Source organism: Blastomyces dermatitidis (genome assembly GCF_000003525.1).
Source record: "Blastomyces dermatitidis ER-3 genomic scaffold supercont1.1, whole genome shotgun sequence".
Taxonomy (NCBI): domain Eukaryota; kingdom Fungi; phylum Ascomycota; class Eurotiomycetes; order Onygenales; family Ajellomycetaceae; genus Blastomyces; species Blastomyces dermatitidis.
This window is the reverse complement of record NW_025544774.1, coordinates 1,768,169-1,795,844: the sequence shown is the minus strand read 5'-3', so window position 1 is coordinate 1,795,844 and position 27,676 is coordinate 1,768,169. Positions and strand designations below refer to the sequence as shown.

The 27,676-nt window shown below is 33.7% G+C and overlaps 3 protein-coding genes across 3 annotated transcripts; 1 reads left to right on the top strand and 2 right to left on the bottom strand.

The window, feature by feature from the left end:
* Positions 1-14,882: 14,882 nt before the first annotated feature.
* Positions 14,883-18,435, top strand: BDCG_00269 (SRP receptor beta subunit). Its single transcript, XM_045415788.1, has 3 exons — positions 14,883-15,154; positions 15,237-17,344; positions 17,409-18,435. The coding sequence occupies exons 1-2, from the start codon at positions 14,957-14,959 to the stop codon at positions 16,005-16,007; spliced, it is 969 nt and encodes a 322-aa protein (XP_045271651.1). The 5' UTR covers positions 14,883-14,956; the 3' UTR covers positions 16,008-17,344; positions 17,409-18,435.
* Positions 16,144-17,738, bottom strand: BDCG_00268 (short chain dehydrogenase/reductase). The gene is made up of 2 exons (XM_045415787.1): positions 16,638-17,738; positions 16,144-16,488 (listed from the first exon to the last, which is right to left on the bottom strand). Exons 1-2 carry the CDS (start codon positions 17,328-17,330, stop codon positions 16,411-16,413), a joined length of 771 nt encoding a protein of 256 aa, XP_045271650.1. The 5' UTR covers positions 17,331-17,738; the 3' UTR covers positions 16,144-16,410.
* Positions 18,436-18,623: 188 nt separating the features above from the next.
* BDCG_16084 (cystathionine beta-synthase) lies at positions 18,624-22,134 on the bottom strand (the record flags this gene model as incomplete). Its single annotated transcript, XM_045425355.1, has 7 exons — positions 18,624-19,253; positions 19,321-19,997; positions 20,082-20,116; positions 20,197-20,481; positions 21,043-21,100; positions 21,204-21,633; positions 21,715-22,134. The coding sequence occupies 7 exons, from the start codon at positions 22,132-22,134 to the stop codon at positions 18,624-18,626; spliced, it is 2,535 nt and encodes an 844-aa protein (XP_045279093.1).
* Between the last annotated feature and the right edge of the window lie 5,542 nt (positions 22,135-27,676).

The following is a 27,676-nucleotide window of genomic DNA, read 5'->3' as shown; positions in this document are numbered from 1 at the left end:
ATTATGAATACAATTCTTTGTTATTCAGTGATATTATAAATAATGTTTTAAAGAGAGAGATAGACAGTCAGAATATTGAACAGATACAGAGAACAGAGTATTTCTCAGTATCAGAAGTAAAAGTGAGATTGAAACTTTTGAATAAAATTTATAAGAAGACAGTGAAAAGCATCTGCTGCACTTAGAAGCAGTAGATAAAATACTATAATTAAAAACATCTTTTAATGAAGTTCTTGATAGAGAATTAAGTACTACTTTTAACAAAGAATATCAAGATAATAAGACTATGTAAGAAGCTCAATGAGCAGTGACTAGAACTCTTCTCAGTAATAAGAGTGATAAGTAAGCAGATATATAAGTTGAAATTACTCACAGAATTAAAATCAATTTATTCTGTTTTTCATATTTTCTATTTAAAGTTCTATAAGTAACACTCTGAGACAGAGTTATCTTAACTGAATAATATCAAGATAGAGAGTGATACTGAATATCTTATGAAGAAAATATTGAATAAGTGAATATATTACAGTAAGCTTCAATATCTTATGAAATAAGAAAATTATTTATTATCAGAGAATTTATGAGAATTACTTAAGTATTTGAAAAATATTAAGAAAGAGATTGTAAGCTATGAGATAGCTAGTAGAGATTATTCTGTTACATGTCAAAGATATTGAATAAGAAATATCACTTAAGACTTCTCATTTTTTTTAAAGAGTTTTTTAGAGATAATCTTATAGTAATGAGCTGATATCTTATAAGCTCTGTAACACTCTTCTTCTATTTTCTCTCAAAGAGTTTTTAAAAGTTTAATGAGACTACACAAGTGTAAAATTCCTGAAGTGATTAAAAGAAAAGAAATATTTGAAATTAATAAAAAGATTAATATTATTAACTTACAGACTGCTGCTATTCTAATGAGACTGCAGCTTGCTGAAAAAGTAAAAAGAGAGATCAGAATCTACTTATCAATAATTACATCTTTATCAAACTCATTCTTCATCATTAAAGTCTCTGATATAAGTATCTTTATCTGCTGAGAAGTTAGTACTGCAATACTGCAGAAGAGTATGAGAAATGCATAAAAATATCAACTTATTAACTTATAAAGCATCTCAGTTATCTGCTTCAATTAAAGCAAGATTCTCTTCAATCAGTGATTGATCTTTACAGTACTTTCAATAATAATACTAATTAATCTCTTCTTAAAATCAGTTATTCTGAGGTATTTTTTTTATCTCAGAGATTCAGACTTTCATCTTCTTTTACAGATGAGTAAGAGAGATCTTCTCAGTCTTGACAGAATCTGTCAACACTTAGAGCTCTAAGACTCTCACTCTGTACTACTTGAGTATCTAGACTTCTTATCAGAGCTGATATAATGTCTTTCTGTGAAGTAATACTTATAGAGAGATAGAAGTTATTGTTACAGATACAATGAAAATAATAGAAGTGAGAGAAGAGATAGATATATAAAATCTCTCTCTTCTTCAGCTGTTTAATACAGTGTAAATTTAATCTAAGATTTGATATCATGTCTGACCCTGATATTCTGGTGGGTGATATTATAGATAAAGAAAATGAGTTTGATACTATACAGCTCATAAATATCTATAATGAAAAGTCATTGAAGGAAAATAACAATATCTGGACAATTGATAGAGGATTTCTGAACATAACTTCATCAAGAAACTCTATAATTGCAGGAGATTTCAATGCACATCATCCCTGATGGAATTCAGAATGCAAGAGAGCAGTGAGAGCTGATAATCTGATTGAATGAATCTTTGAGCATTCAATAGATTTGATTAATAAGTCTGATCAACAAACATTCTTTAGAAAAGGCATGAAACAGAAGTCTATTATAGATCTAATCTTCATGTCACAAAATCTAATGAAAAGAAGACTTGTAAACTGGTTTATTGATTCAAATGAGACATCAGGATCAGGTCATGAGATTATTCAATTTGATATTGAACTGAGTGAAAAACAAATGAGTGAAAATCCTCTTCTCTCTAATCAGTATAACTTTGAAAAAGCTGATTGAAAAGCAGTTGAAGAAAGCATAAAACTGCTAAAATCTGAAAGACAGAATGAGCTATATTGGAATTCTGGTCAAGATATCTCAAATGAAATGCTTGAGAATAGAGTGAAGCTTATTACATCTATTATTCTAACAAGTGTTAGAGATAATATTCCAAAAAGAAAATCTTCTGAGTATTCAAAACCTTGATGGAATGAGAATATCTCATCTAAAAGGAAAGAATTAGCTACTGCTAGAAGAGATTGAAAAAATGATGTAATATCTGATGAAGAGTTTAAAGCTGTCAGAAATGAATATTTTTCAGATATCAAAAGAGCTAAAACAGACTGCTGGAATAAATTTCTTGAAGAAGCACAAGAGAAGGAAATTTTTAAAGCTTTTAACTATACTAAAACAAGAAGTGTAGCAAAACTTCCAGCCTTAGAATATGAGTTTCAGAATGAATCATATACAGCAAACTCTTTTGAGGAAAAATGTCAAGCTTTCATGAGAATTCTCTTTCAGAACTCATCAGACTCAGATTCAGATTCAGAGGAAGAGAATATATCACTTCTCAACTACATTGATGAAAATGACTGGGAATGACCTGATCTTACACAAGATGAATTAAAGTCAGCTATCTTCTCAAGTTCTGTTAAAACTGCTGCAGGTTCTGATTCAATTAATCACTTGATTATTCAAAATACATATTCCTACTTAAAGAATGAATATTTTGAGCTCTTTTTCAATCTCTTAAAAAATGGATATCATTCTGAATGCTGGAGAGAAGTCACTGGAGTGATTCTTGCAAAACCTAATAGAAAAACTTCAATTTCTAAGTCATATAGAGTAATATCTCTATTGAACTGTTTAGGAAAGGTTTTAGAAAAGATAATAGCTACTTGACTATCTTTTATAAGCTCTATAGATGATTCTCTTTTATTCAGTGAACAAATGAGAGATAGAAAACAGTGTTCTGCAATTGACACTGTTCTCTCAGTTGTTCATGATATTCAAATAGCAAAGCATGAGGATCTGGTCTCAACTGCAGTTTTTATTGATATAAAGAGAGCATTTGATCATGTTTCAAAGTCAAAGTTAATTCAGACATTGAAGATATTAAAACTGCCACTTTCTCTAATAAAATGAGTTAACTGTTTTATGTCTAAAAGAATTATACAACTCTTCTTTGATGGAATGAAATAAGACAAGACTGAGATAAAAATAGGAGTACCACAGAGATCTTCAATCTCACCCATTTTATTTACAATATACACTGCATATCTATTCAAAAATAGAAATATGAGAATAGTGTGATCTCTGAGTTATGTGGATGATATTGGTCTAGTCTACAGCTCAAAAACTATCAAAGAGAATTTGAAAGTAATTGAAGAAGCTGCAAAGAAAATCTTTGTTAGAGCAGATATCAATCAAATTCAATTTGATATGAATAAAACTGAGTTAATTCATTTCTTTTCTAGACTCAATGAGAAAGAACTATCTCTAACTCTTTTAAATAGAGAGATTAAACCCAGTGTAAATGTCAAATGATTAGGAGTATGATTAAACTCCAAGTTGAATTTTAAATATCACATTCAACAAAGAACTGTCAAGGCAGAAAGACTATTGAACAACATAATCAGACTATCAAATACAGAGAGAGGTCTATCCTTTCAGGCTATGAGACAGTTATATATAGCCTGTATCACATCAGTAGCTGATTATGAAGTTCAAGTTTGATGAAATAATTAAGAGAATTTCACTGAACTCTTTCAAAGTCTGCAAAACAGAGCCTTGAGAAGAATTCTGGGAGCATTCAAATCATCTTCTATTAAAGCAATGGAAATTGAAGCTTCAATTTCTCCTCCTGCTATTAGATTTGAAAAGGCCTGTATGAACTATGCTCTGAGAGTTGTAAAGATGAGCTCAAATCATATAATCAGAGAAAGAGTCTCTTCTTCATTTCCATCAATTAACTCTGGAAATGAACTGGATTGAAATAGATTTCTTGATTGAAATGAAAATAATTCTTCAAAGAAAATGCCTTCTCAACTGTACAGACTATGCTCTCTGATTAAAAATCAATTTTCTTCTTTAAATGTTGAAAAAGTTGATCATGAGAAGTTATCTCTCTGGAGAGAAAAGCTTGAATCTCTTATAGACTTACAAATAAGTGAACTATTAAAAGAGAAAGAATATGAACAGTATTTGAAGAGAATTTCTACAATCAATATAAAAGACTCTATTCTGGTTTATTCAGATGACTCAAAAAATGAGAACTTGAATAGATTAGACACAGGCATTGCTTATACTGAAGATAATATTAATTTTATCTCAGATTTCTGGAATCTAGGCTCTGAATGTGAAGTCTTTGATGCTGAACTATTTGTAATAGTGAAAGCTTTCAAACTCATTGAAATAAAATCTCATAAAAGAGGAAATTATTTGAAAGAGATATGAATATTCTCTGATAGTCAAGCTGCTTTAAAAAGACTTAGAAATAGTCAGATTCATAATGATCAAATGAATCTTGAACTGATCTTAAACTCTGTTTTGAAAATTCAAAAGAGAAGAACATCAAAGCTGATAATTCATCTACACTGAGTTCCTGCTCACATGAATATTCATGATAATGAATTGACTGATTCAGCTGTAAAAAAGAGTGCAGAATTAAGCAGATCTATTCAAAAAATTGTGTCCTGGTCTTTTATAAAGAGAAAAATAAAAGAATCTTGTTTAGACAAGTGAAATGAAAGCTGGCAGAAACAAAAGAAGAGTATACATTATTCAAGATTTGAAATAAAACCCAAGTGGAAATCTTGTTCAATTAAATGTAAAAAGAAAATATTCTCATCTATAATACAGCTGAAACTAGGACATGGCTATTTCAAATCTTATATACAAAGATTTGATGATAGATTTGACTCAATAGAATGCTCATTCTGCAATACAAATGAGAATCCTGAGTATATTGTAATGCACTGTGCATTATACAATAGTCTCAGAGTCAGATTGAAAGAGAAGTATGATCTAAATCAATTAAATATGAGATTCTTATTCTCAACTGAGACAGAAATCAAATACTTAATAGACTTTCTATCAGAAACTCAAGCAGCTATAAGAAAATGACTAAATTCAGAATTATCTGAGTATGAAGAGAAGGAAATAAATCAGATATAGTCTGTTAAAACAGCTATACACTCTCTTTTAATAATTTGTTTTGTTATAGTCTCTCTTTACTTTATCTTTTTCTTTATCTTTTTCTTTCAATTTCTTTCTATCTATTTATTTAATGTGTCTATCTTTGAGACTGTATTCTTTTTCTCTTTTCTTTTGTCATGATATTGTCAAATGATTTCAAAGTATCAAAAGATGTTAAAACACTGCAATTTGTAAACAGTTTTTGTATTCTGGGCTGGAATTTTCTGATTTTGCATATCTGAAATTGATGAATGTATAATAGTTAACTTTACAGACATAGAAAAAACCCTGAGAACTAAAGTTCTCAGGTAGATGTCATAGTCTCTGACTGCATACATCTATAATTGAAGAATAATAATAATAATAATAATACAGTGTAAATAAATAGTAATACTGATCAGAGACTGCACTGAAGCCTTCTCACAGAGAGAAGATGAAGAAACTGCAGAACTCTGTGAACTCAACTCAGCAGTATTCTGAGCAGAGCTCAGACATATTATGAAAGAGAAACTGTGAATTAAGCTTCTCAGAGTTACTATCTCTGAAATCAAGCTCTTCTCAGATTTCTCTCTGAATGATCACATGAAGTCATACATTACTGTGTTAACTGAAGAGAGAGATAATGTCACAATAATAATAAGAGAGACAGAAGAAGAACTGAATATAAATGAACTGACTGATAGAAGAGATAACATCTCACTGCAAGATATAATAACTATCATCACAGCTGTAAGAGAAGCAGAAGAAGAAGAAGAAGAAGATATAATAATGAAAGTGATACTTCTGCAGTTCATTGACACTGCTGTCTTCATCTTTAATCAGACTTTCTTAACAGTTATGAAGACTGCAGCTGTATTACAATAATGTTTACTCACTAGAAAATATCAGAATAAGTTCTTTATTATTCTTCAAGAATGATACTCATACACTCACTATTACAATTGAGAAGAGAGACAGAAAAATGTTTCATAAGAGAGAGAATCTTTTTAAAAAATCCTGCTACTACTGTTAGCTTTGTCTCTAAAAATACATCACTTTTACAGAGAATTTCATATATAGAATAAAATATATTAAAAGATCTGCAAGTCACTTGTTAACTACATTTTCCATATTTTAAATTAATATATAAGAAACTCACTTATCATACATTTGATTTGAATAAAGATGAAAAAAGAAAGATCTATACAGTCAGCAGAAAAACTCATCTATTTCTTTATACTATGTACAGCACATGTACTGTCAAATCAGTTATTATTATTATTCTTCAATTATAGATGTATACAGTCAGAGACTATGACATCTACCTGAGAACTTTTAGTTCTCAGGGTTTTTTCTATGTCTGTAAAGTTAACTATTATACATTCATCAATTTCAGATATGCAAAATCAGAAAATTCCAGCTCAGAATACAAAAACTGTTTACAAATTGCAGTGTTTTAACATCTTTTGAAACTTTGAAATCATTTGACAATATCATGACAAAGGAAAAGAGAAAAAGAACACAGTCTCAAAGATAGACATATTAAATAGATAGATAGAAAGAAATTGAAAGAAAAAGATAAAGAAAAAGATAAAGTAAAGAGAGACTATAACAAAATAAATTATTAAAAGAGAGTGTATAGCTGTTTTAACAGACTATATCTGATTAATTTTCTTCTCTTCATATTCAGATAATTCTGAATTTAGTCATTTTCTTATAGCTGCTTGAGTTTCTGATAGAAAGTCTATTAAGTATTTAATTCTTGTCTCAGTTGAGAATAAGAATCTCATATTTAATTGATTTAGATTATACTTCTCTTTTAATCTGGCTCTGAGACTATTGTATAATACACAGTGTATTATAATATACTCAGAATTCTCATTTATATTATAGAATGAGCATTCTATTAAGTCAAATCTATCATCAAATCTTTGTATATAAGATTTGAAATAGTCATGTTCTAGTTTCAGCTGTATTATAGATGAGAATATTTTCTTTTTACATTTAATTGAACAAGATTTTCACTTGAGTTTTGTTTCAAATCTTGAATAATATATACTCTTCTTTTATTTCTGTCAGCTTTCATTTCACTTATCTAAACAAGATTCTTTTATTTTTCTCTTTATAAAAGATCAGAATACAATTTTTTCAATAGATCTGCTTAATTCTGTATTCTTTTTTACAGCTAAATCAGTCAATTCATTATCATGAATATTCATATAAGTAGAAACTTAGTGTAGATAAATTATCAGCTTTGATATTCTTCTCTTTTGAATTTTTAAAACAGAGTTTAAGATCAGTTCAAGATTCATTTGATTATTATAAATCTAACTATTTCTAAGTCTTTTTAAAGTAGCTTGACTATCAGAGAATATTCATATCTCTTTCAAACAATTTTCTCTTTTATAAGATTTTATTTCAATGAGTTTGAAAGCTTTCACTATTATAAATAGTTCAGCATCAAAGACTTCATATTCAGAGCCTAGATTTCAGAAATCTGAGATAAAATTAATATTATCTTCAGTATAAGCAATGTCTGCATCTAATCTATTCAAGTTCTCATTTTTTAAGTCATCTGAGTAAATCAGAATAGAGTTCTTTATATTAATTGTAGAAATTCTCTTCAAATACTGTTCATATTCTTTCTCTTTTGATAGTTCACTTATTTATAAGTCTATAAGAGATTCAAGCTTTTCTCTTCAGAGAGATAACTTCTCATGATCAACTTTTTCAATATTTAAAGAAGAAAATTGATTTTTAATCAGAGAGCATAGTCTGTACAGTTGAGAAGGCATTTTCTTTGAAGAATTATTTTCATTTCAATCAAGAAATCTATTTCAATCCAGTTCATTTCCAGAGTTAATTGGCTGTTAAATCAGTTAATAACTGTTATTATATAACAAAGATAATTTCTAATCTGATAATCTTAAGAGTATTAAGACTATACTCTTAAAGAAGAGAGTATTATTATACTTCTGACTATGTCAAGACTCTGTTACAGTTTCATACAGCTCATTACTTTCATACAGATGCTTTCATTCTGTTCAAACTAGTTTTCAATCACTTTATAATATTATTCAGATATATCATAGAAAGATCTGATAAATAAATATAAAAATCTCACTTCTATATAAGATTAGCAGATTACTTTTTCTTAACAGTGAGATACTGCTAAGATATCACTTCAGCTATTCTTACTTATAAAATAGAAGAAGAGTATTCACTCATTTTCTATATAGAATAGCTAGATACTGACTTCTTATAAAAGAAGTTAGTGATTCATTTTTCTTCTACTGAAATATATACAAGAGTTACTATGTGTCTTATATAATCTTCTATACTAAGTATCATATCTGTGATATTCTCACAATAACTCTGTAGTCTATAAGCTCACTATTCAAGCAAGATAGTCAAGCTCACTTTATTATTATTATTATTATTCTTTTATTATACTTATATGCAAGCGAAGCTTATAATGAGTCCTTGCATAATGTTAAATACAGGTCAAGTATTGATTATACAGAAGGAAATACAGGTGTTAAGATTATATCAAGATAATAAGAACATAGAAAATACAAAGAAGTGACAATTAAATACATGCGATAATAACTTCTCAGCTCAGAAACATAGAGTGATTTATTGAAGTGATTTATACACCTCTGTATTTATTAGAAATCTGAGGTGCTTGAGTTCCGGATTTAATGTATTCCCTGCGGGTTTCGAACTCACACGTCTTGGTTTCCCACGCCAAGGCGCTACCGGGTGGCCGCATTAACCATTCGGCCACCAGGGTGTCAAGCTCACTCATACAGCTTCTCAAACAACTACCTCTATATAACACTGCTAACTAGCTATCACTTCGGTTCCACTATGTTACATAATTAGATACATTGATTCTGAATTGATTCTGAATTAATTATAGTAATAAAAAATTGATTTAATCTATATATTTAAGTAATTGATAATTGATTGAAAATCAGTTGATAATCAATTCAGTATTATTATTAAATTCAAGAATAATTTTAGTATTAAATTGATTTTGAATTGATTTTGAATTAATTCTGAATTAATTGTTAATTAATTATAGTAATAAAATAAATTCAATCTATATATTTAAGTAATTAATAATTGATTGAAAATCAGTTAATAATCAATTCAGTGTAAATTATATAAACACTTACTTTATTATTAAATTCAAGAATAATTTCAGTATTAAATTGATTTTAAATTGATTTTGAATTGATTGTAGAATTGATGGTAAATAATTAAGAAAGAAAGAGTGATTTCAAATTATAAGAAAAGATGTATTAAGTAAGATCAGATAGTGACACAGATCACTTTTATAAAATCAACTTATATAACAAGGTCAAGTGACGCACTTAGTGAGATCAAGTTTTCTACTTTCTATCAACTATTCTACAGTTGCTGAGTATGATTAATTATATCAGCTTACTAATCATTTAGAGCCTACTATGTAGAATAGTTGAAGATTGTATTAATAGATTTATCTACAGAAATATAATATAGTGATAAGTTATATAATCTAGTGAGATTGCTAACTGCAACAGCTATAAGAGTCAACACTCTCTCTCAAGATAATAAGAATTATATACAAAAACACTCAAATTATCAAGATAGTCTGTTAAAATCAAATACAAATGTAAAATTAAACATTTTCAACTTTTATATCTGTAAGACCTAGCAAAATCATGAATTGTGTAAATATCACAGTATCTAGAGATTTAGTAAGTTCATTCACTGCTATCTGAGCAGTGAGAATATATTCTAAATTAATGATTCTCTGATTCAACTGTCAATGTGAAAAATGAAAACACATGTTAATGTGTTTACTTCAGACTGTAATAACTATCATCTTTGTAAGATCTATGACACTCTTATTATCAGTGAGAATCTGTATCAGAGATGTAGTAATGAAGTCAAGCTTAATTATGAGATTTCAGATTCATGTTATCTCGCAGACTATCTCACTAAGAGTCATATATTCAGCCTCATTGAAACTTAGAGATATACAAGATTGCTTCACTGAATGCTATGAAATCAGATCATCTGTGAGTTTAAAAATGTAGCTGAATGTTGATTTCCTATCATCATTCAAGAGACTGACTCAATCGAAATCTGAGTAGTTGAAGAGTAGATAGAAATCATCAGGAAAATCAGAGAAAATGAAAAGATCAGTAGAAACAGACCTCTCATACAGGCCATGTCTGTAGAAAATGCCCAGATTCATGATCTCTTTCAAATAATATATAATATATAATAGAGTCTTTCAATATTAAGATGTTGAATCAACATTCTGTTAAGTGAGTAGTGAGACAGTATGAGTGATATCAGAATATGTTTTAACTGCAAGATATTACAAGCAACTCACATTATATTGATATCATCAAATTATGAAATCAGTCTCTTTCTCAGATATAGAGAAATCATCAATGTAAAATTCATTCTTTACTGATATTCTGACAACAGCTGTATTATCAAGATAGAAATCTTCAATAAGACATTTAATATATTGATAATGTATTAAATTAATTCTCTTATCTGAATAATTGATCTTCATATTCAAATACTTAATTAGCTGATGTAGATTCTTGACTTTCAATTTCTCACTGAGTATACTCACTAGTCAATCAGCATTCTCAGAAGCTTCAGATATGATGTTAAGATTATTAATATAGATTATTATATAGAGATAACATCTGAATATATGATATCAGAGTGCTGAATCATGAATACTGACTGTAAATTCAAGATCACTCAACAGAGCTGTTAAGTAATCATATCAGACCTTTGTCACAGAGTTCAGATTATATAGACTATTCTCAATCATGCAGATAAGTGTTTTCAGTGAATCTGTCTCAAATTCAGTGAGTTGTCTTATATAGATCTTCTTAGTGAGACACTCATACAGATATACTATCACTATATTCACTTGATAAAGTGTTTAACTGTGTAGTACTGCTATTGCAAAAAGAATACAATTGACAGTATTAGTGATAACAGAAGTGTAGATCTCTTCTCTAGAATTCTTCTTAAGTCAGTTATTACAAATCACTTAATATAATTTTCTAAGAATATCATCAGAATTAGTATTTAAATTCACAGATCTATCTTTCTTAAGAAACACTCAATAATCTGAAGCAATCAGTTCATCTTTCAGAACATCAGATCTAGAGATTAAATTTCATATATTATATTTCTTCAGATCAGTAATCTTATGTTGTATAAACTTCTTTCAATAATCTTCTACTCTTTCTAACTGAAATGTGACATTCTTATAGAACTTCAGAAGGTTATCTGTAATAAGACTTAAAGTGTAAGTAGTCAGTGATTTCGCGGGTCACAATTATGTAGAATTCAGATTATCAATGTTAGAGACATCTTCATCATCAATCAGATAAATATCAGGCTTCAGTTCAATAATATAATTAATAAGTTTCACAGATGTAATAATCAGTTTTTCAGTGATTGAGAATCTCATATTACTACTGACAATAATCTTGTCAGATTCAGAATATCATAGACAATATATTGATATATCACTGAATTCAATGATATAATAGAAATCAGCATGTGAAGAAAGCTTATTCACAGACTGCTGAAATTCATGTAAGTGAATAAAAATCTCTGCACTCAATCAGTGAAAATGTCTCATATTCAGCAGAATATTCATAAGTGCATATTAAGAAATCTTATATGAACTTGAAATTATAGAAGTCTCTGTAGTAGAGAATTAAAATTTCAAGTTATAAAGAACTGTAGATATGAGAGTATTATTAATTATTATAATCACTGTCTCTAGAATATCTGCTCAGAACTTCTTAGAAAAATTATCTTTCAAAAGAGCAGCTCTAACTCATTTCATGATAGTGTGAATTTCATATTCAGAAACATTATTCTGATGTGATGAATATACTACTGTTAATTTTCATTTAATGTCATATGAATTCATAACTATATGTATACATGTGAATTGAAAAACATCATTAATATCAGTCTGTAGAAAAGCAGGAACTGTATACTCAAGATTACTCATGAATCTGAGTCATAACTCAAAGTATTGAACAGTCTCATTCTTGAATTTTAAAAAATATACTCAACAGTAGCAGGTCACATCACAGATGATAAGCATTCAGTATTTAATTTTCTGATGAAACTCTAAGAGATGATCAGAGAGATCTTTCAATATATATTCATTATCTATAAGATTAATATGAATCTTCTCAATGAGTTGAATAGATCTAGACATTGATGTTTTTAAATAATCTTATATCATATCTGTCTTGACACATTTCTTATAAAAGAACTTAGTCTTAGAATCTTTAATTATGACTTCAGTATGGAAATTCTTGATTATAGCAATTATAGCATCAGTGTGAATATGACTGAGATTACAGTATCAGTTCAAAAAAGTCTTTGATATTCTTGTATTCTTGAGACCTGTATTCAGAACTGTAGAATCAATGTTATCAACAGTAGTAGCAGCAGTTACAGAAAGATTAACTTTTTAATTAAAATCATACTTATATAACATTGCAATATACTTGACTGTCTTATTTAGATAATTGAAATTCTCATTGAACTTCTGTTCATTAATCTTATATATGTTATTCTGAGCAGTCTGAACTGCATGAAAAATAACACTGTTTAAGACTCTGCAAATGAAAAATGAGAGAATAGTGAAAGATAATATAAATCAGAATCTCTGATCTTCAAGCTTTGTAAATAAGAGCAGATTAACTGTAATATTAGAAATATAGTAAATATTCTGTAAGTTAATATCATCACTCTCAATCTTTAAGATGACAGTCTTAATCTTCTTAATAAACTCAGTTTTCTCAGTCACAGAATTGACAGAGATATTATCATTAAAAGATTTAATATTTGAAAAAGAATGAAGCTCATCTATCATATTCAGACTTATATATATGTTCAAATATCAAGATCTAGAGAATGATTTTTCAGTAACTGTGAAAGAGAAATAGAACTTAATCTTTGTAATTACTGTATTTACTGCTGATTAAGAACTTATTAAGTTATTCTTTTTCTCTTTCTTCTTATCATTCTTCTTTTTCTTTTTATCAGAGTGTAAGATAAAATATCTGTCAACAGTATATTCATATCTTCTACAGTGAGTATACTTTCATACAGATGTACTTTTATTCTTATCTTTATTCTTATCTTTATTCTTATCTTTATTCTTTTTCACAGTCATAGAATTAATCTGAGACTGCTTTTTTCACTCAGTGATAATCTTCTTAAATATATGATTAATCAGTTACTTCATTAAATTATTAATATTAATATTAACAATAAGTTTCTGATCAGTGAAGAAAAACTCATTCAAATATATCTTAATAAACAGTCTTTGATAATCTTGTAGATTATTAAGAAAAAGATTATAATATATATTCTCAGTACTCTGACAGAGCTTCTTATAATAGATAATAAAATAGTAGAAATATCTCTGAAAAGTAAGATAATTATTCTTCTTAACTTATAATTTTATTAATTTCTTAAAGATATTAACTCATTCTTCTATCAGTGATATTATATATTCAATATTAATCTTATCTTACAGAGCTATAGTATTATCAGCTTTCAAGATTTTAATAGTAATTTAAACATTTTTAATAAGACTTAATAGTATATATCTATATAGAGACTTGAAATGAATTCTTCACTTCTCAGAGTTAATATAATATATAAAAGAGAATTCTTATTAAATTCTTAATAAAATATTAGTTTTATTAATAACTTCTATATTAGTTAATATATTAATATATCAGACTTTATAATTAGAGTTATTAAATATAGTTACTGATTTAATATCTAATATATATTTAACTTTCTTCTAATATTTCTATAACTTATTTCTTATAGTGTCTCTTTATACAGAGATAGATATAGTAAGATATTAAGTAATTTCAGTCACAGTTATTTAATTCTATAGTATTATCTGTATAAAATTTATAAGATTATCTGTAATATAATAAATAGATTAATTCAGATCATCATTAAAAGTTAACATTTCAGAAATAAGAGATAATAAAAATTTAAAGAGTTAAAATAAACAGATTCTATAGATAAATATTAACTCTGTTTTCTCTTATTCTGAAGCTTCTTTATTATCTTATTATCAAATTTCATACTCTAGTAAAAACTGATCTCAGTTTTATTTTATAAGTCAGAAGCCTTCTCATAATAAGTGATTATTCTATTAATAAGTTATTTAGTAAAGTGTGTGATTCTGAGTCTTGAGCTGAACTCTGAAGTAACAGATATATTACTTATATTAAGATAACTCTGCTTCTTTTAGATATAAAAAAAGAGTGATATTCTTCACAATGAAGAACATACTTTCTTAAAAATATAAAGTATATAAATCTGCTGATTAGCAGATTCAGAAGAAATAAAATATCTCTAATAAAGAGTGAGAGTCTTTTCAAAAAAGATAAACTATTCATATCAAAAAATATTGATATAATGTTCTAAAAAGAAAAACATGCCATTCAGGCTATAATCTGTAGAATAGTTGAAGATTGTATTGATAGATCTATCTACAGGAACATAATATAGTGGTGGGTCACGTGATCTAGTGGGATCGCTAACCGCAACGGCCGTAAGGGCCAACATACTATTAGTTCGACAGCATTGAATGAACAGATTTATCAAATTCCAATTGTCCGCTCTCCCTATATAATTTGCGTGCGAGGGCACAATCTAGCCACCACCATGGATTGGAGTCCCAGCGGAATAGCGACCACCCTTCTCTCCGGCAACCTAATTGCCATTCTCGTTACCTGCACCATTGCCCTCTCGCTCCCTGTCGTCTTCCATATTCTTCTCTACCAAACCTCACCCGCAAAGGACTCAAGGGATTTCTTGCTCCTGGGTCCTAGCGGGTCAGGCAAAACAGCCTTATGCTCACTCGTATGTACAGCGCCCCGGTTCCAAGTTTTAAACCCATATAGCACAGCATATACGTGAAATCTTGATAGCTAACAGTGTATAGTTGCAACAACGCTCGATATCATCCTCTTCTCCGAAACCACCTCGAGAAACACATACCTCCCAAGTTTCATCCTTTGTCCACATAACTCTCCCGCCAACTGTCCCTATTGGCTCCAACAAATATCGCTCAGTCAATGACCCGACTCTCGGAGAAGCTACAAAGAACCCGATTACATATCGGCTCCGAGATACCCCTGGCCATGGCAAACTCCGTGCATCCCAGGGCATCGCTTCATTGTTGTCCCTCTCAGATCCTAAAAGGAAAGGCTCTGTTGGGATCCGTGGAGTAATCTTCATGTTGGATTCCGCTGCCCTATCACAAAGCGATAAAACGCTACGGGACACCGCTACCTACCTACACGATGTGCTCATTACGCTACAGAACCGAGTGTACAAGAACGGGAAGAGAATATCATCATCATCTTCTAAAAAGACACCTAAGATTCCCGTCCTGGTCGCTGCGAATAAGCAAGATTTATTCACCGCCCTGCCGCCGGGTTCAATAAAGGCGAAGATGGAGTCCGAACTTGAGAATATCAGAGTCTCGAAACGGCGAGGGTTGTTGGATGTGAGCATGAATGGCTTGTCTGCAGAAGAGGAGCCGGATATGCTAGGTGGGGACGAAGAGGAAGGGCCTTTTACTTTTCAGATGCTAGATGAGCAAATGGGGATTGAAGTTGACGTTATGGGGGGTGCTGTGTTGAACGATGATGAAACGGATCGTGGGGGTGGGATGCGGCGTTGGGAAGAGTGGATTGGGATGTGCTTATGATGTGCTTGTTATGCACGAGGTATTGCGCAGATCATGAACTCGGTTCCCATTTTTATTTTCCATTCGACATACCCTCTAGCCGGGGTCTTTCCTATTTTTTGTTGCTGATGATATCGATCAATCTCCTCATCTACCCCGCCATCGTCATGAAAAGAGAGTGCATATGTGTATGCCCCGGCAAAATGAAATTTGGGTATATTTCGCGGCCGGAAATGGAAATAGCTCTTCAACTTAGGATCATGATGAAGACGGCCCAGACCATGCAATTCCCATCCATGTCTAGGAACAAGGCATACGTGAAGTCCTCATCATGAGTTACCTGCCAATATAAAATCGCCCAACACAGTTGCTCCTTGCCTGTCCTCTCTGAGTTGGATAGAAAAGAGGATGCTCCTGATATCCGTCAACAAATTCCCTCGGAAATGCCATTTCTTTGCCAACCATCCCCCAACACCTCGGCAACCTTCCTGTCAGTCCAATCCTACAAAACAGGAAAGAAATGAAGTAATCAGTCGGTTAGTCATTAACAACAGCTCCTCCGAAACCCGCTCTACAATGCCACAATGTCGCCCACCGCTACCAGAGAATAAAAAAAAGAAAGAAACAGAGAAATCACGTCGAACCACTCACCCACAGTTGCCTCGCCAGTTCCATATCGCCTGCCATACGACTGGTCTCATCCCTCTTCGCAACCGGCACAAAATACTGGCCCCTCACTCCACCACCTGCAGCAATATCTCCACTAGCTGCCAAATAAAGCGCTGTCCCCACCGCATCCTGAATGGACTGCCCAGCCACGGAGAAAAACATTTCAAATGCCTTGCCCACTACGGTACCTAGATATCCTCTCCAGATCTTCATATGATCCGTGGCGATTTTTCCGGGGAAGAAGCTCTTGACATAGATGTGTTTAGTCGTTTCGTCATTGGCACCATTGCCGTCCACCACGCTCCGATTATACCTGCCGCTCTCACTATTCGTCGCAGCCGCTAAAACCTCACTAAGTCCCCCTTCCATGAGTCTCCTGCTAACATGGCACGTGAAGAGAATATTTGCCAGCTTAAAGCGGCCGTAGCGCCAGATACCATCATAACATGCGCTCTTGGTTGGAGATCCTTCGGATGGCGTGAGAAGGTTGAGGTCTAGTTCGCGGCAGAGGCTGTGGAGGGATGATGTGGTGAAAACGATGCAGGTGGAGGTGGCATCTGGGAAGCGGGTGACTGTGGAGTGAAGGAGGGGAAGGAGGAGGACGGTTAGGATGTGGTGGCCGACGTGGTTTGTGGCGAAGATGGACTCAATTGATTTGGGAGAAACTGGGGTCATACGTGTGTGTGGAGGTGAGTCAATGGGAGGTCCCGTTTTTCAGATTTGATGATATATTAATAATATATATCTTCGTAGGTGATCCCGGGTAATAGAGGAAAGTTTTTCAAAAAGGCGCCTTATGTTTATCAGAAGAAAGAGGGGTTAAGGGGCTGAGTTCTCATACCAGCATTGCATACGAGAATATCCAACCTATCAGCCCTCCCCCGAATATTCCACGCCGCCCTCCTTACCTATACCATATCTCCCAAATCGCATTGGATAAACTCAGTTCTCTGCATCTCGCACCAGTCTCCAGCTGAATATGCGGGTTCCTCTTCCAGATATCGACGGTAGCGTCATATTTGTCTCGTCTGCGACTAAAGTATATATAGCTTCGCGATGCCATAGAGGAGAAGCTGCATGCTTATCCATAGAGAGATGTTTTTTTAAATATATATATATATATATATATATATATACATCTCAGCAACGTCAAAGTGTTGGATTAGGATATGGGATGGATGAATAGTAGATAAATGAGTACAACAATCGAACTGAAGAGAAAATTTAGAAATCGAACTTTCCTTGTCCAATGCCTGATTGACCTCCCTATTGGGATATGCGTAAAATAATAGCCGTCGACCACAATCGTTAATTGTCTATTGCCTATGGATTAGATGTTGTATCATAGATAGTTGTGCAGATAGATACCCTAGCCACTGCGACCACACGAAACGGGGCTTACAGTGATAATCACAGCCTTCCCATGAAGGTCTGGAACTTGAGATAATGAGAACCTCCGGGATGTAAATATACCTGTCATCTTCGACGTGTTCTTCTTTCAATTAACGGTTTGTGCAGCATCTTCGTTTGTAGATATAACTTACAGTGTATGTATGTACTTGAAGTTGCGTGGTTCAGTTATACGGCGTATGAGGCGGATATACTCATTTAAGCTAAATAAACATATTGGGAAAGCCACCCTTGCATGAAGCAAGCTGACGGGTTGACATTGAAAATCAGGAGCTTGAAAATAAGTAGAAATTCCCATGGATATTCGATGTTGAATTATATAGAATCTATCATGCTACATTAATAGCCAGAGGTAATTAAGTCATCGTCATATCTCCAGGGGTTTGTTATGTTGAAAACAGGTTGGAGCCTCACCACCTTTTTGATGTCGACATCATGGCGCAAATTCTATCTAAAGAAAGCCCGAAGACCTGACTGACTTGCCATAGGAATGGAGAGAATAAAATACCCAAAACTCAAACACCAGAGCGGCCACCGATGGTTACAGACTAAGACAAATCAGCCTTGCACTTTACTCTGGTGTAACAGCCAGGTCAGTAAATCCACCTTGGTAGCCACAGCCACCGGCTTCATAGCTCCGCTTTCATCCTTCTCCGTAACAACAGCGGCACTGTTCCATTCGAAAAAACGCTTTAATGCGCTCAGCGGAGTTTCTAGCGTTATTTCAATAAACTGGCGACGCTTCTCTGCGCCCGGCTCAGATTCAGAACGTCCCGTCGAGCCAGCGAGGAGTTCTGGAGCAGACCGTGAGATATCTCTGGGATCTGTTACTACCTCTGACAACTTCGAGAAGTCAAACATCACATCGGAAACGGGACTGCTGCTCGTAGCTCTTCCGTGAGAAAGGCGGCTGAGGATATTTCCGAGAGTTACAAGACCAACCAAACGTCTCCCCGTAGGGGCAAGCACGGGTAATTGATCGAAGCTTTTTTCTCTCATTACCTCGATGGCGGCTTCGCATGTGGAATTTGATAGGATTGTAGTAACTGGCTTTAATCTGAGCGCCTTAACTTTGGCCCCTGAGAATGGATCCTTTGGACCGCGTGGTTGCAACTCCGGTGATGGAGGCTCCGTCGGCGGGACCTCTGGAAGTAGATCATTCGCCGCAAGCCAGTCATCATCCGCAAACTAAAGGGTAATCAGTACCATTCATATCGACACCACATCCTAGGGCATAATGTAAAAAAGGAAATACCTTGGTCAGATAGCTTCGAATGCTATCAGGGAGAACAACAACGATAACGTCATCCTGAGTAAAATTGAAGTCTTTGGCTGCCTTTGCAAGACCGGCAATCGCACTTCCACTACTCCCACCAACGAGAAGGCCCTCTTCAGCTATCAGCCGTCTGGCATACTGGAACGACTCCCTGTCACCCGTCTTATACCATTTGTCAATAGTACTACGGTCCAGCACATCAGGAATGAAGTCGTAACCGATGCCTTCCACCTTGTATGGCTCGTTCATGTGCTCCTCGTTCAAAATTTCCGGTAACGCGAGGACGGAGCCGTGAGGGTCCGCCGCAATGACTTTGATATTGGGATTGTACTTCCTTAGACCACGGGCAACGCCAGTAATCGTACCACCTGTCCCCGCTCCTGCTACCACAGCCTTGATCTTGCCTTCAGTTTGGGTCCATATTTCCTCCGCTGTGCCATATTCGTGCGCGAGTGGGTTATCTTCATTTCCATACTGGTCTAAAATGTGGGCGTTTGGTAATTCCTTCTCCAATCGCTTTGCGACACCGATGTGAGATTCTGGAGAGTCGAAGGCGGCTTCTGTTGGTGTTCGGATAATTGTGGCACCCAATGCACGCAGAACGGAAACCTTTTCAGCGGACATCTTCTCTGGGAGAGTGATTATAGTTTTATAACCTGCCGGTGTATAACGTAAACCGTTAGAGAGCTGGGACAACCGATCGACAGAAGGAGTACACGCGACTCAGGATTACAACTCACCTTTCACTGCAGCAACAAGAGCAAGTCCAATACCCCTAATCACCAATTGTAGTCAGTCAACCGATCTTAATCCAATTGGCTCCAGCCAACATGGGCATATCCGGTTATCACTCACGTATTTCCACTTGTAGGCTCAATCAGCGTATCACCTGGCTTTATTCTTCCCTTGCGCTCGGCCTCCTCAATCATGCGCAGTGCAATCCGATCTTTGACACTACCCCCCGCATTGAAGTATTCCAATTTAGCATAAACAGTCGCTTTGATACCCAGACTCTTGGGCACCTTGTTGAGGCGGACTAGCGGGGTATTGCCGATTTGTTGCGTGATGGATTCCATCACCACTGGAGGGTTCGTTTTGGTAGACATTGTCGCGGGGTGTAGATATGAGTGGACAATGAAACTGAGAGAGAGAGAGAAGGGCGAGAAGTAACGGAGGACGGAAAAAGTAAAGAAAAAGGTAGAATAGTTAGAGCGAGGTATGCCACCTTAGGTGAAGCAGGGCGGGTGTTGCCGATAATAACGGAGGTGTTTTTTTCGGCCTTCAGCAAAACTTCAGATGGGGCCGGACTGCCCTAGCTCGCCGATGCAAACCGCTTTGTGAAGTCAAGCATGAGAAAAGTATGTAAGAGGGGAACTCCAACATCTCAACAAGGTCATAATATTTCTAGAAAGGAGATAAAGATAAATCACTGCGACTGAATGCCTATACGTGGTCATCCTGAATTAAATGTATGTGGTGATGTGGCAATGCTCGCTTTTTCACAACTTTGTCTGAGCTAAAAAGGCTATTTTGAAGGCATATTATTGAAGGGTGTATGTGGAACTTCAACGATTTCATTGATATCAAATAAGTCACTCGGAATGAGTTAAATACATGGATACAAATTTGCGGTCCTTCTACCGCACATCGGATGCTGCTCAGCTCTATGGTCAACCAGCCGATACAATCTAAGATACTAACCCATCAATGAATGCCAGTAGGTCCTGAAGAAGTTGTTCACGATGCGTGATATACAGGCCTGTCAAGGGACGAAATTGATTAGCAAAGGAGGGATACAAAAGATGAAATACCAATTACAACATTGGTTGGAAATAAAAGAATGAGACAAATGATTCACGCACCATGAGCACCCGACTCATACTTCCTGGCCACCGTCCTGGGAATCATATCCTTGATGATTTGGGTGCTGGACTCATAGGGACAACCCATGTCCTGATCTCCATGAACGCACATGATGGGAACATCAGTTTCCGCACCAAGTTTTCGCAAGCGGTCCGTGAAATCCACGCTCGTGATGATCTGGACACAGCGCTCGATGGCGAGGGAATCGGCCTGGGCAACAATGCCTTCCACCCGGCGGAGCGTGCATTCTGATACTTTGCGGTCTGACGAGAGTACAGCTAGTGATAGCGGGAGAGCTTCATGGGTGTAATCAGCCCGTGAAGCACGGAATCCTTCGACAATCGATCCCCACACCTCGCGCGATGGTGCCGTAGGGTTTTCCGGAGTGTTCAGGGGAAATGGAAGTGCGGGACCTATCCAGAAGAATCCCTATATATATCGACCGTCCGTTCGGTGTTAGTGAAATTATCGTAAAACTTGCTAATTGCTAATGGGAATGTTTCGACATACCTTGCAGTTACTTCTGACATATTCGCTGCGCTCGTACGCCAGCAGAGTTTCTCCTGGGCCCATACTGGCTGCCACAAATACAAAAGGCCGGATATCAAGTTTCTCCAATAGATAGACCGTGTCCTGAGCGAAGACGTCATAGTCTATCTGCTCCTTGCCCGGTTCGGCACCGTTCCAGTCACTCTGACCGAAACCACGGCGATCAGGGGCAATGCATCTGAATCGATAAGTCTCGCAAAGGGGCAGAGTCTGTTGCTCAAACATCAGCGAAGACATTGGCCATCCATGGATGAATACCAGTGCGGGCTTCTGTTTGCCTGCATAGGTTTTGTCCACTCTGAATGGCGGGGGATTGCTTGTAGGTTGGTAATCCCTATAGAAGAGCTCGGCTCCGTCAAAAGGGCTGGTGAAGCGAGGCATGTTAAGGTAGCAATAAAAGCAATAGATGATTATTTGGTATTCTCTGGGTGCTGGAAATCGTTTTGATACTGAATTACTCGTCAGCTTTGTGAGGAAACAGGGGCGATATCAGCAGCGGTGTGGAGTTGGCTTTCATAATATATTCTTGCGACGATGTTAAATACAAAATATAACGAGCGCAACTGTTGGCTTTCGTTATTTAAGGTCATGTTTCAGGCAGATGCCCATGTGTATTTTGCACGTCAACTCTTTGGCAAGCACCAGTTGGTTCCCCGCGCAGTAGTTAAATATACGAGATTCCGTCCTCACACCTCATAACGTTATGGCTAGAAAGACCAGTACGGAAGACTTTTCACCATAGAAACTCTCAACCACCACAACAAAATTGTGGATTTGGTGGCTTAAGGGATACGAGCGATGATGTGATAGAGTTCTTCTGTTGAAATATGCAAAGGTTGAATGGAGTCAAAGGCTGTCGGTAGTTAAAGAATTGGTTTCTGGTTGTTCATTCATTTCAACGCTCAAGTATGAGTTGATTGATAGCACAAGAAACTGCTGACTTTTGCGTCCTATTCCAGACATCAGCAATTTCAGCTGAGCGGCTTTGACCCAGCTCCAACCTTTTTTTCCTTTCTAGGAACTGGGATTGAGCGGTTTATCCCTTAATGTAACGATTTAGCCGGGGTTAGTTTCGGGGGGTTTGCGCCGCGCTTTGTTTTCAGCAATCGTTCGCCATGCATCCTTCTGGCCATCATTGGATCACAGCTAACGTTAGGCGCAGTAATCACTAACATATGTACGGAGTAATGGATATAACGTAGCTGTAGGTGGGAAAGATTGATCCTTCTATTATTATGGGAGCAGCTAGCTACGTTATAACGTGACTCACCACCCAACAAACTCATCCACCCAACGAACTCCAAAAAGCACTCTATAGAGCTGTTAATTTTCAACCATAGCACAACAATGCAATAAGATATTAATATTAATTATCAAAGATTAAAACTATATACAGAATACATCATATAAATATATATGATTAATTCAGAGAACAGTTGCTTGACCTAATAATTCACCTGGAATGTGAAACTCATGATTTTGAAATGATTGAATCAGATCACAGTGTAGAAGATGTCAGAGAAGAAATATCATTTGATTTCATCAGAGAGATCTGTATGTGATACTTATTACTGCTTTCAGAGAATTGTATAGAGCTTCTACAGTGTTTTGAGCTCACTGTTAATCTTCTTATAGATCTCTTTGAGATCTCTATGAATATCTACTTTACTATGCTTTATAATATTTAGCAGTATATTCTTTCTTCTCTTTTTACAGTTAAAGCTTTCATTCATCTCACTATTACTTCTCTATAAGATGTTTAGCTGCAGCTGCAGCTTTGATCTTCTCACAGTATTAAGCAGTTTCTAATCATTTCTTCTGTGGCGGGCTGCGCCCGATCAATCATATAGACTATTCTGTTACACTCCATAGATTCTTCCGCTCCATTCTCAAACGCGTACACTCTGATTCTCAATCCTCGGCTGCCATGAACATGTATAGATTCTTCCGCCCTGAAGCTTCACTGTGTACATCACTATATATATGTATAAATATTCACTCTGATCATCAATTCTCACACTTTCTCTTTCTTTCCTTCTCTAATGTTTTTCTCTTTGTTATATAAGACCTATAATATTATACTGATCTATTCAGTGTAGGCCTCTTAGACTGGCCGCCGGGACCATGAATTTCACATTTGATCTCATTTGATCTAGTCTTATACATTTCTTGGCGTGAGTCTCACCAGAACCAAGTCTTAAAAAAATCTGAAAATGAACCATTTCTGAGAGAAATGATGTGAAAAATGACTAGATTTAATTCAAGAATAGTGAAATGAGAGTAATTTCTCAGAATAAACTATGAAAGATAATCATTCTTTTAAAATCAGAATAAGACTGAAACTGAAAATTAAATTCAGTCTTATTCAGTTTATTCAGTAATTGCTTATATAATCAGAATTTAGTAATAATTATTGATAATACTTATGAAACAACTAAATACATTCTTATATAAGTTTATTCTTTACTTTCTTATGAAAACTACACTTCTCTGATATACTGTGATCAGAGATATTAAACTATCTGATAATTTTATATTTTATAATTATAAGTTTCTTGATTATTTCTTCTTATAATTGTTCTCAGTAATAGTAATAAATATTTTAACTTAAGTTAAACTTTTACTTCATTCTTATCTCTGTTAATAAAATTATCAGAATATTATATATTATCAGTATAATAGTTGAATATATACTCTCAATAATTTTTTATAACTCTAGAATTGATTTAATGTATAAATTTATTAAATTATCTTAAAAATAGTGATTAAATTTAGTTTTATAAGTATATAGTTTTATCTGATTTTCAGTTATAATTAATATATATAAGTTCTGTTTTAAAGTTAGTATTATAGTTCTATATAATATAAAGTGTTATTAAAGATTATTACTTACTAGAGAATTATATTTTACTGTCTTTATATCTCTAATATCTACTTATTCAAATCTCTGATAGTTAGTATTATAGTAGTCTCAGATTAATTTAATATATAAGTCTCATTTCTTCTCTATTCAATCTTGAGAAGTGTAGATATTAACTTAATAAAAGAAATCTAGTAAAGCTGCTATAGTATAATACTCTGTAAAAGATTATTCAGTTTTACTGTAGTAATATATCAGTTTATTTCTTACAGTAATAATAGTCTGTACTATAGTATTATTTCAGACTGAATTTCTTTTTAAGTGATTTAACTGCTTCTTAAGATAAGTAAATAAACTATTATATACTTATCAGACTGACTGCAGTATTAGTGTATAAGTGATTAAGACTGTCTTTATTATCTTATAAAACTGAAACAGTAAATTAATTACATATTTCAACTGAGTTTACTTTATATTAGAAAGTTTCAATATCTGAATCTTTTTCTAATCAGAGTATTATATTCAATGATTAATTATCTGATATAATCAAAGAGTTTAATATTGATGATTACTACACCTACTCTAGTCACGTGTCATCTCAATCTATTCATTTAGTGTAACTCGCGTAGTTAGATTACAATATAACATAACAACATTATTCTTCAAGAGATTATAAAGCTCTTCGCAAGCAATAAATAACTGTAATAATATGCCAACTACGTCTTCACATATTATTACATATGTCTAGATGTCTTTTATTAATTAATTGAACTCATGGTGAATCTGAGATTAAGTGAAAAGCCTGACTTAACAAAGAATTACATGCTAATGCATAGAAGAAGAAATTCACAAACATCTGAAGTATAAGAAGAATTGAGTGTGAGTTTATCAACATCTGCAATGAATTGAAAAGTAACTGTCTCAGAAGCATTTGAGCTGAATGAAATCATTACAGAGAAACAGTCTGACAAGTTCAATAAATACAAAAACTCAGTTGAAGATATCAGTGAGATATCAGACAATGTAGAGAGCTCAAGTGACTGAAATAACAATAGCTCAATGAGTAAGAAGACTTGTATGAGGCTTGAAATTGCAAGACTTCAGTATGAGATTGAGTATATGAAGATCAGTAGAAGTAAGACTCTTGCAAGTAATGAGATGAAAGTGAATCTGGCAGAATATCTTCAATAAAAAGAGAAGACATCTGTTATAATAAAAGTTCTTAAAGAATTCAGAAGCTAAGTAAGACTTATCAAAAGATCAATAGTTCTCACTGAATTCATTAACTACTCAATATAAAGAGAGGAAATTCTTTTGACTGCAGAGCAGTCTGAAACTGATGATATTCTTGAAGATAATAATCTTGATGAGAATGTCACTATGAATATATAACATTTCTGAAAAGAATGCAATCTTTGATTATATAATTACATATAATCTGCAATTGCTCTGCAGATCAAGGCTTATTTCACTATACTTAAGAAGTTCAAATTATCAGCTTATACTCTATGAACTATTATAGAGAATAACTTTTTCAAGAGACCTGCTGTACACAGAACTCATTTATTTAAAGAGCTTATTAAAATAATCTTCAAAAGTAAAGAATCTGACAGAGCTTTCATTGAATGTCTGATTGTTATAAGAACTGATTATATCTGTCTAGAATATAAGATTCTGAATGTCATGTTTTTCAACAGACTACTTACAGAAGTCAACAGAGATTGAGCCTCATTTATAAGAAATTAAATGAATCAAATTGATAAAGATAATACTCAACCCTTAGAGAATGATTTTATAAGCCTGTGTCACAATATTCTTTTACAGCTCTCTGCTGCAAATGAAGTAAATACTGATGTGTCTAGAAATTCTACCAACAACACACAAGATAAGAATAAGAAAGACAAGGACAAAGAGAAAGACAATAACAAGAACAAGAACACTGAATTCAAACCTGAACATAGAGATAATGACGCGAGGACCTGCTATCATTGTCAAAAGATTAGTCATATTCAGACTGACTGTTGAAAGAAATACTCTGAGAAACATTCTTTGAACTTTAATATGAATAGAAACAAGAATAAAGACAAGAATGCAGAGAATACAGATGCTGCTTCTGTTTACAATGTTATAAAGCAAGTATTTTGCATCAAAGAAAAGGCCTATACAAGTAGTCAGACAGGAAAAGATACCTGAATTCTAGACTCTGAATCAGGTGCTCACATCACACCTCACAGAGATCTTGTCATAGCAAAACCTCAGAAGATGAAAGTGATATTGAAAATAGCAGACAGAACAGTGATCTCTGCTACAGCTATAGAAGATATGAAGATTTCAGTGAAAGAGATGAATATGCTGTTAAATGATATCTGCTATGTCTCAAAGTTAGAAGTGAATCTCATGAGTATGAGTAAGCTTGTATATCAGAGTTATATCTATAAGCAGTTGATATATGAGAATAATTATACTATGTTGATTATGTCTTCTGATCACATGTTCTCATTTACAGCAAGACTAAATGAGAATGATATCTATGAGATGAAAAGATCAGTTACATACAGAGACTTGATTCAGTTTGCTATACTCAATGACAATTTTGAACCTGTGAACACATTACAGATGAAAGATGACACAATATTGACACTATCTGAAAGAAATGATACAAAGATTATAGAACTTATAATGATGCAATAACATTAAAAGCTAGAATATCTGAATTCTGCAGATATCACAAAAATGATAGCAGATTCATAACTAGAAATGAGAATAAGAAGTGACAGAGCTTTGTCATTCTGTAAGACCTGTGTACAGGTAAAAATAACATGTTCAACATTCATATCAATAATGAGAACTATCAAATCTGTAATGAGATTCTTCATGAATCTTGCAGATGATGATCACACACTATATAATGAAGTCAATCTCTCTACTCAGAGAGAAGTTAATTATTGAATGAGTATTACAGATGATGCTATACACTACAGATGAATTATTCTTATAATGTCAAAGAATGAGATCACTGCATGTTTGATAATCTTTATTGATAAAATTGAGACTACTACTTAA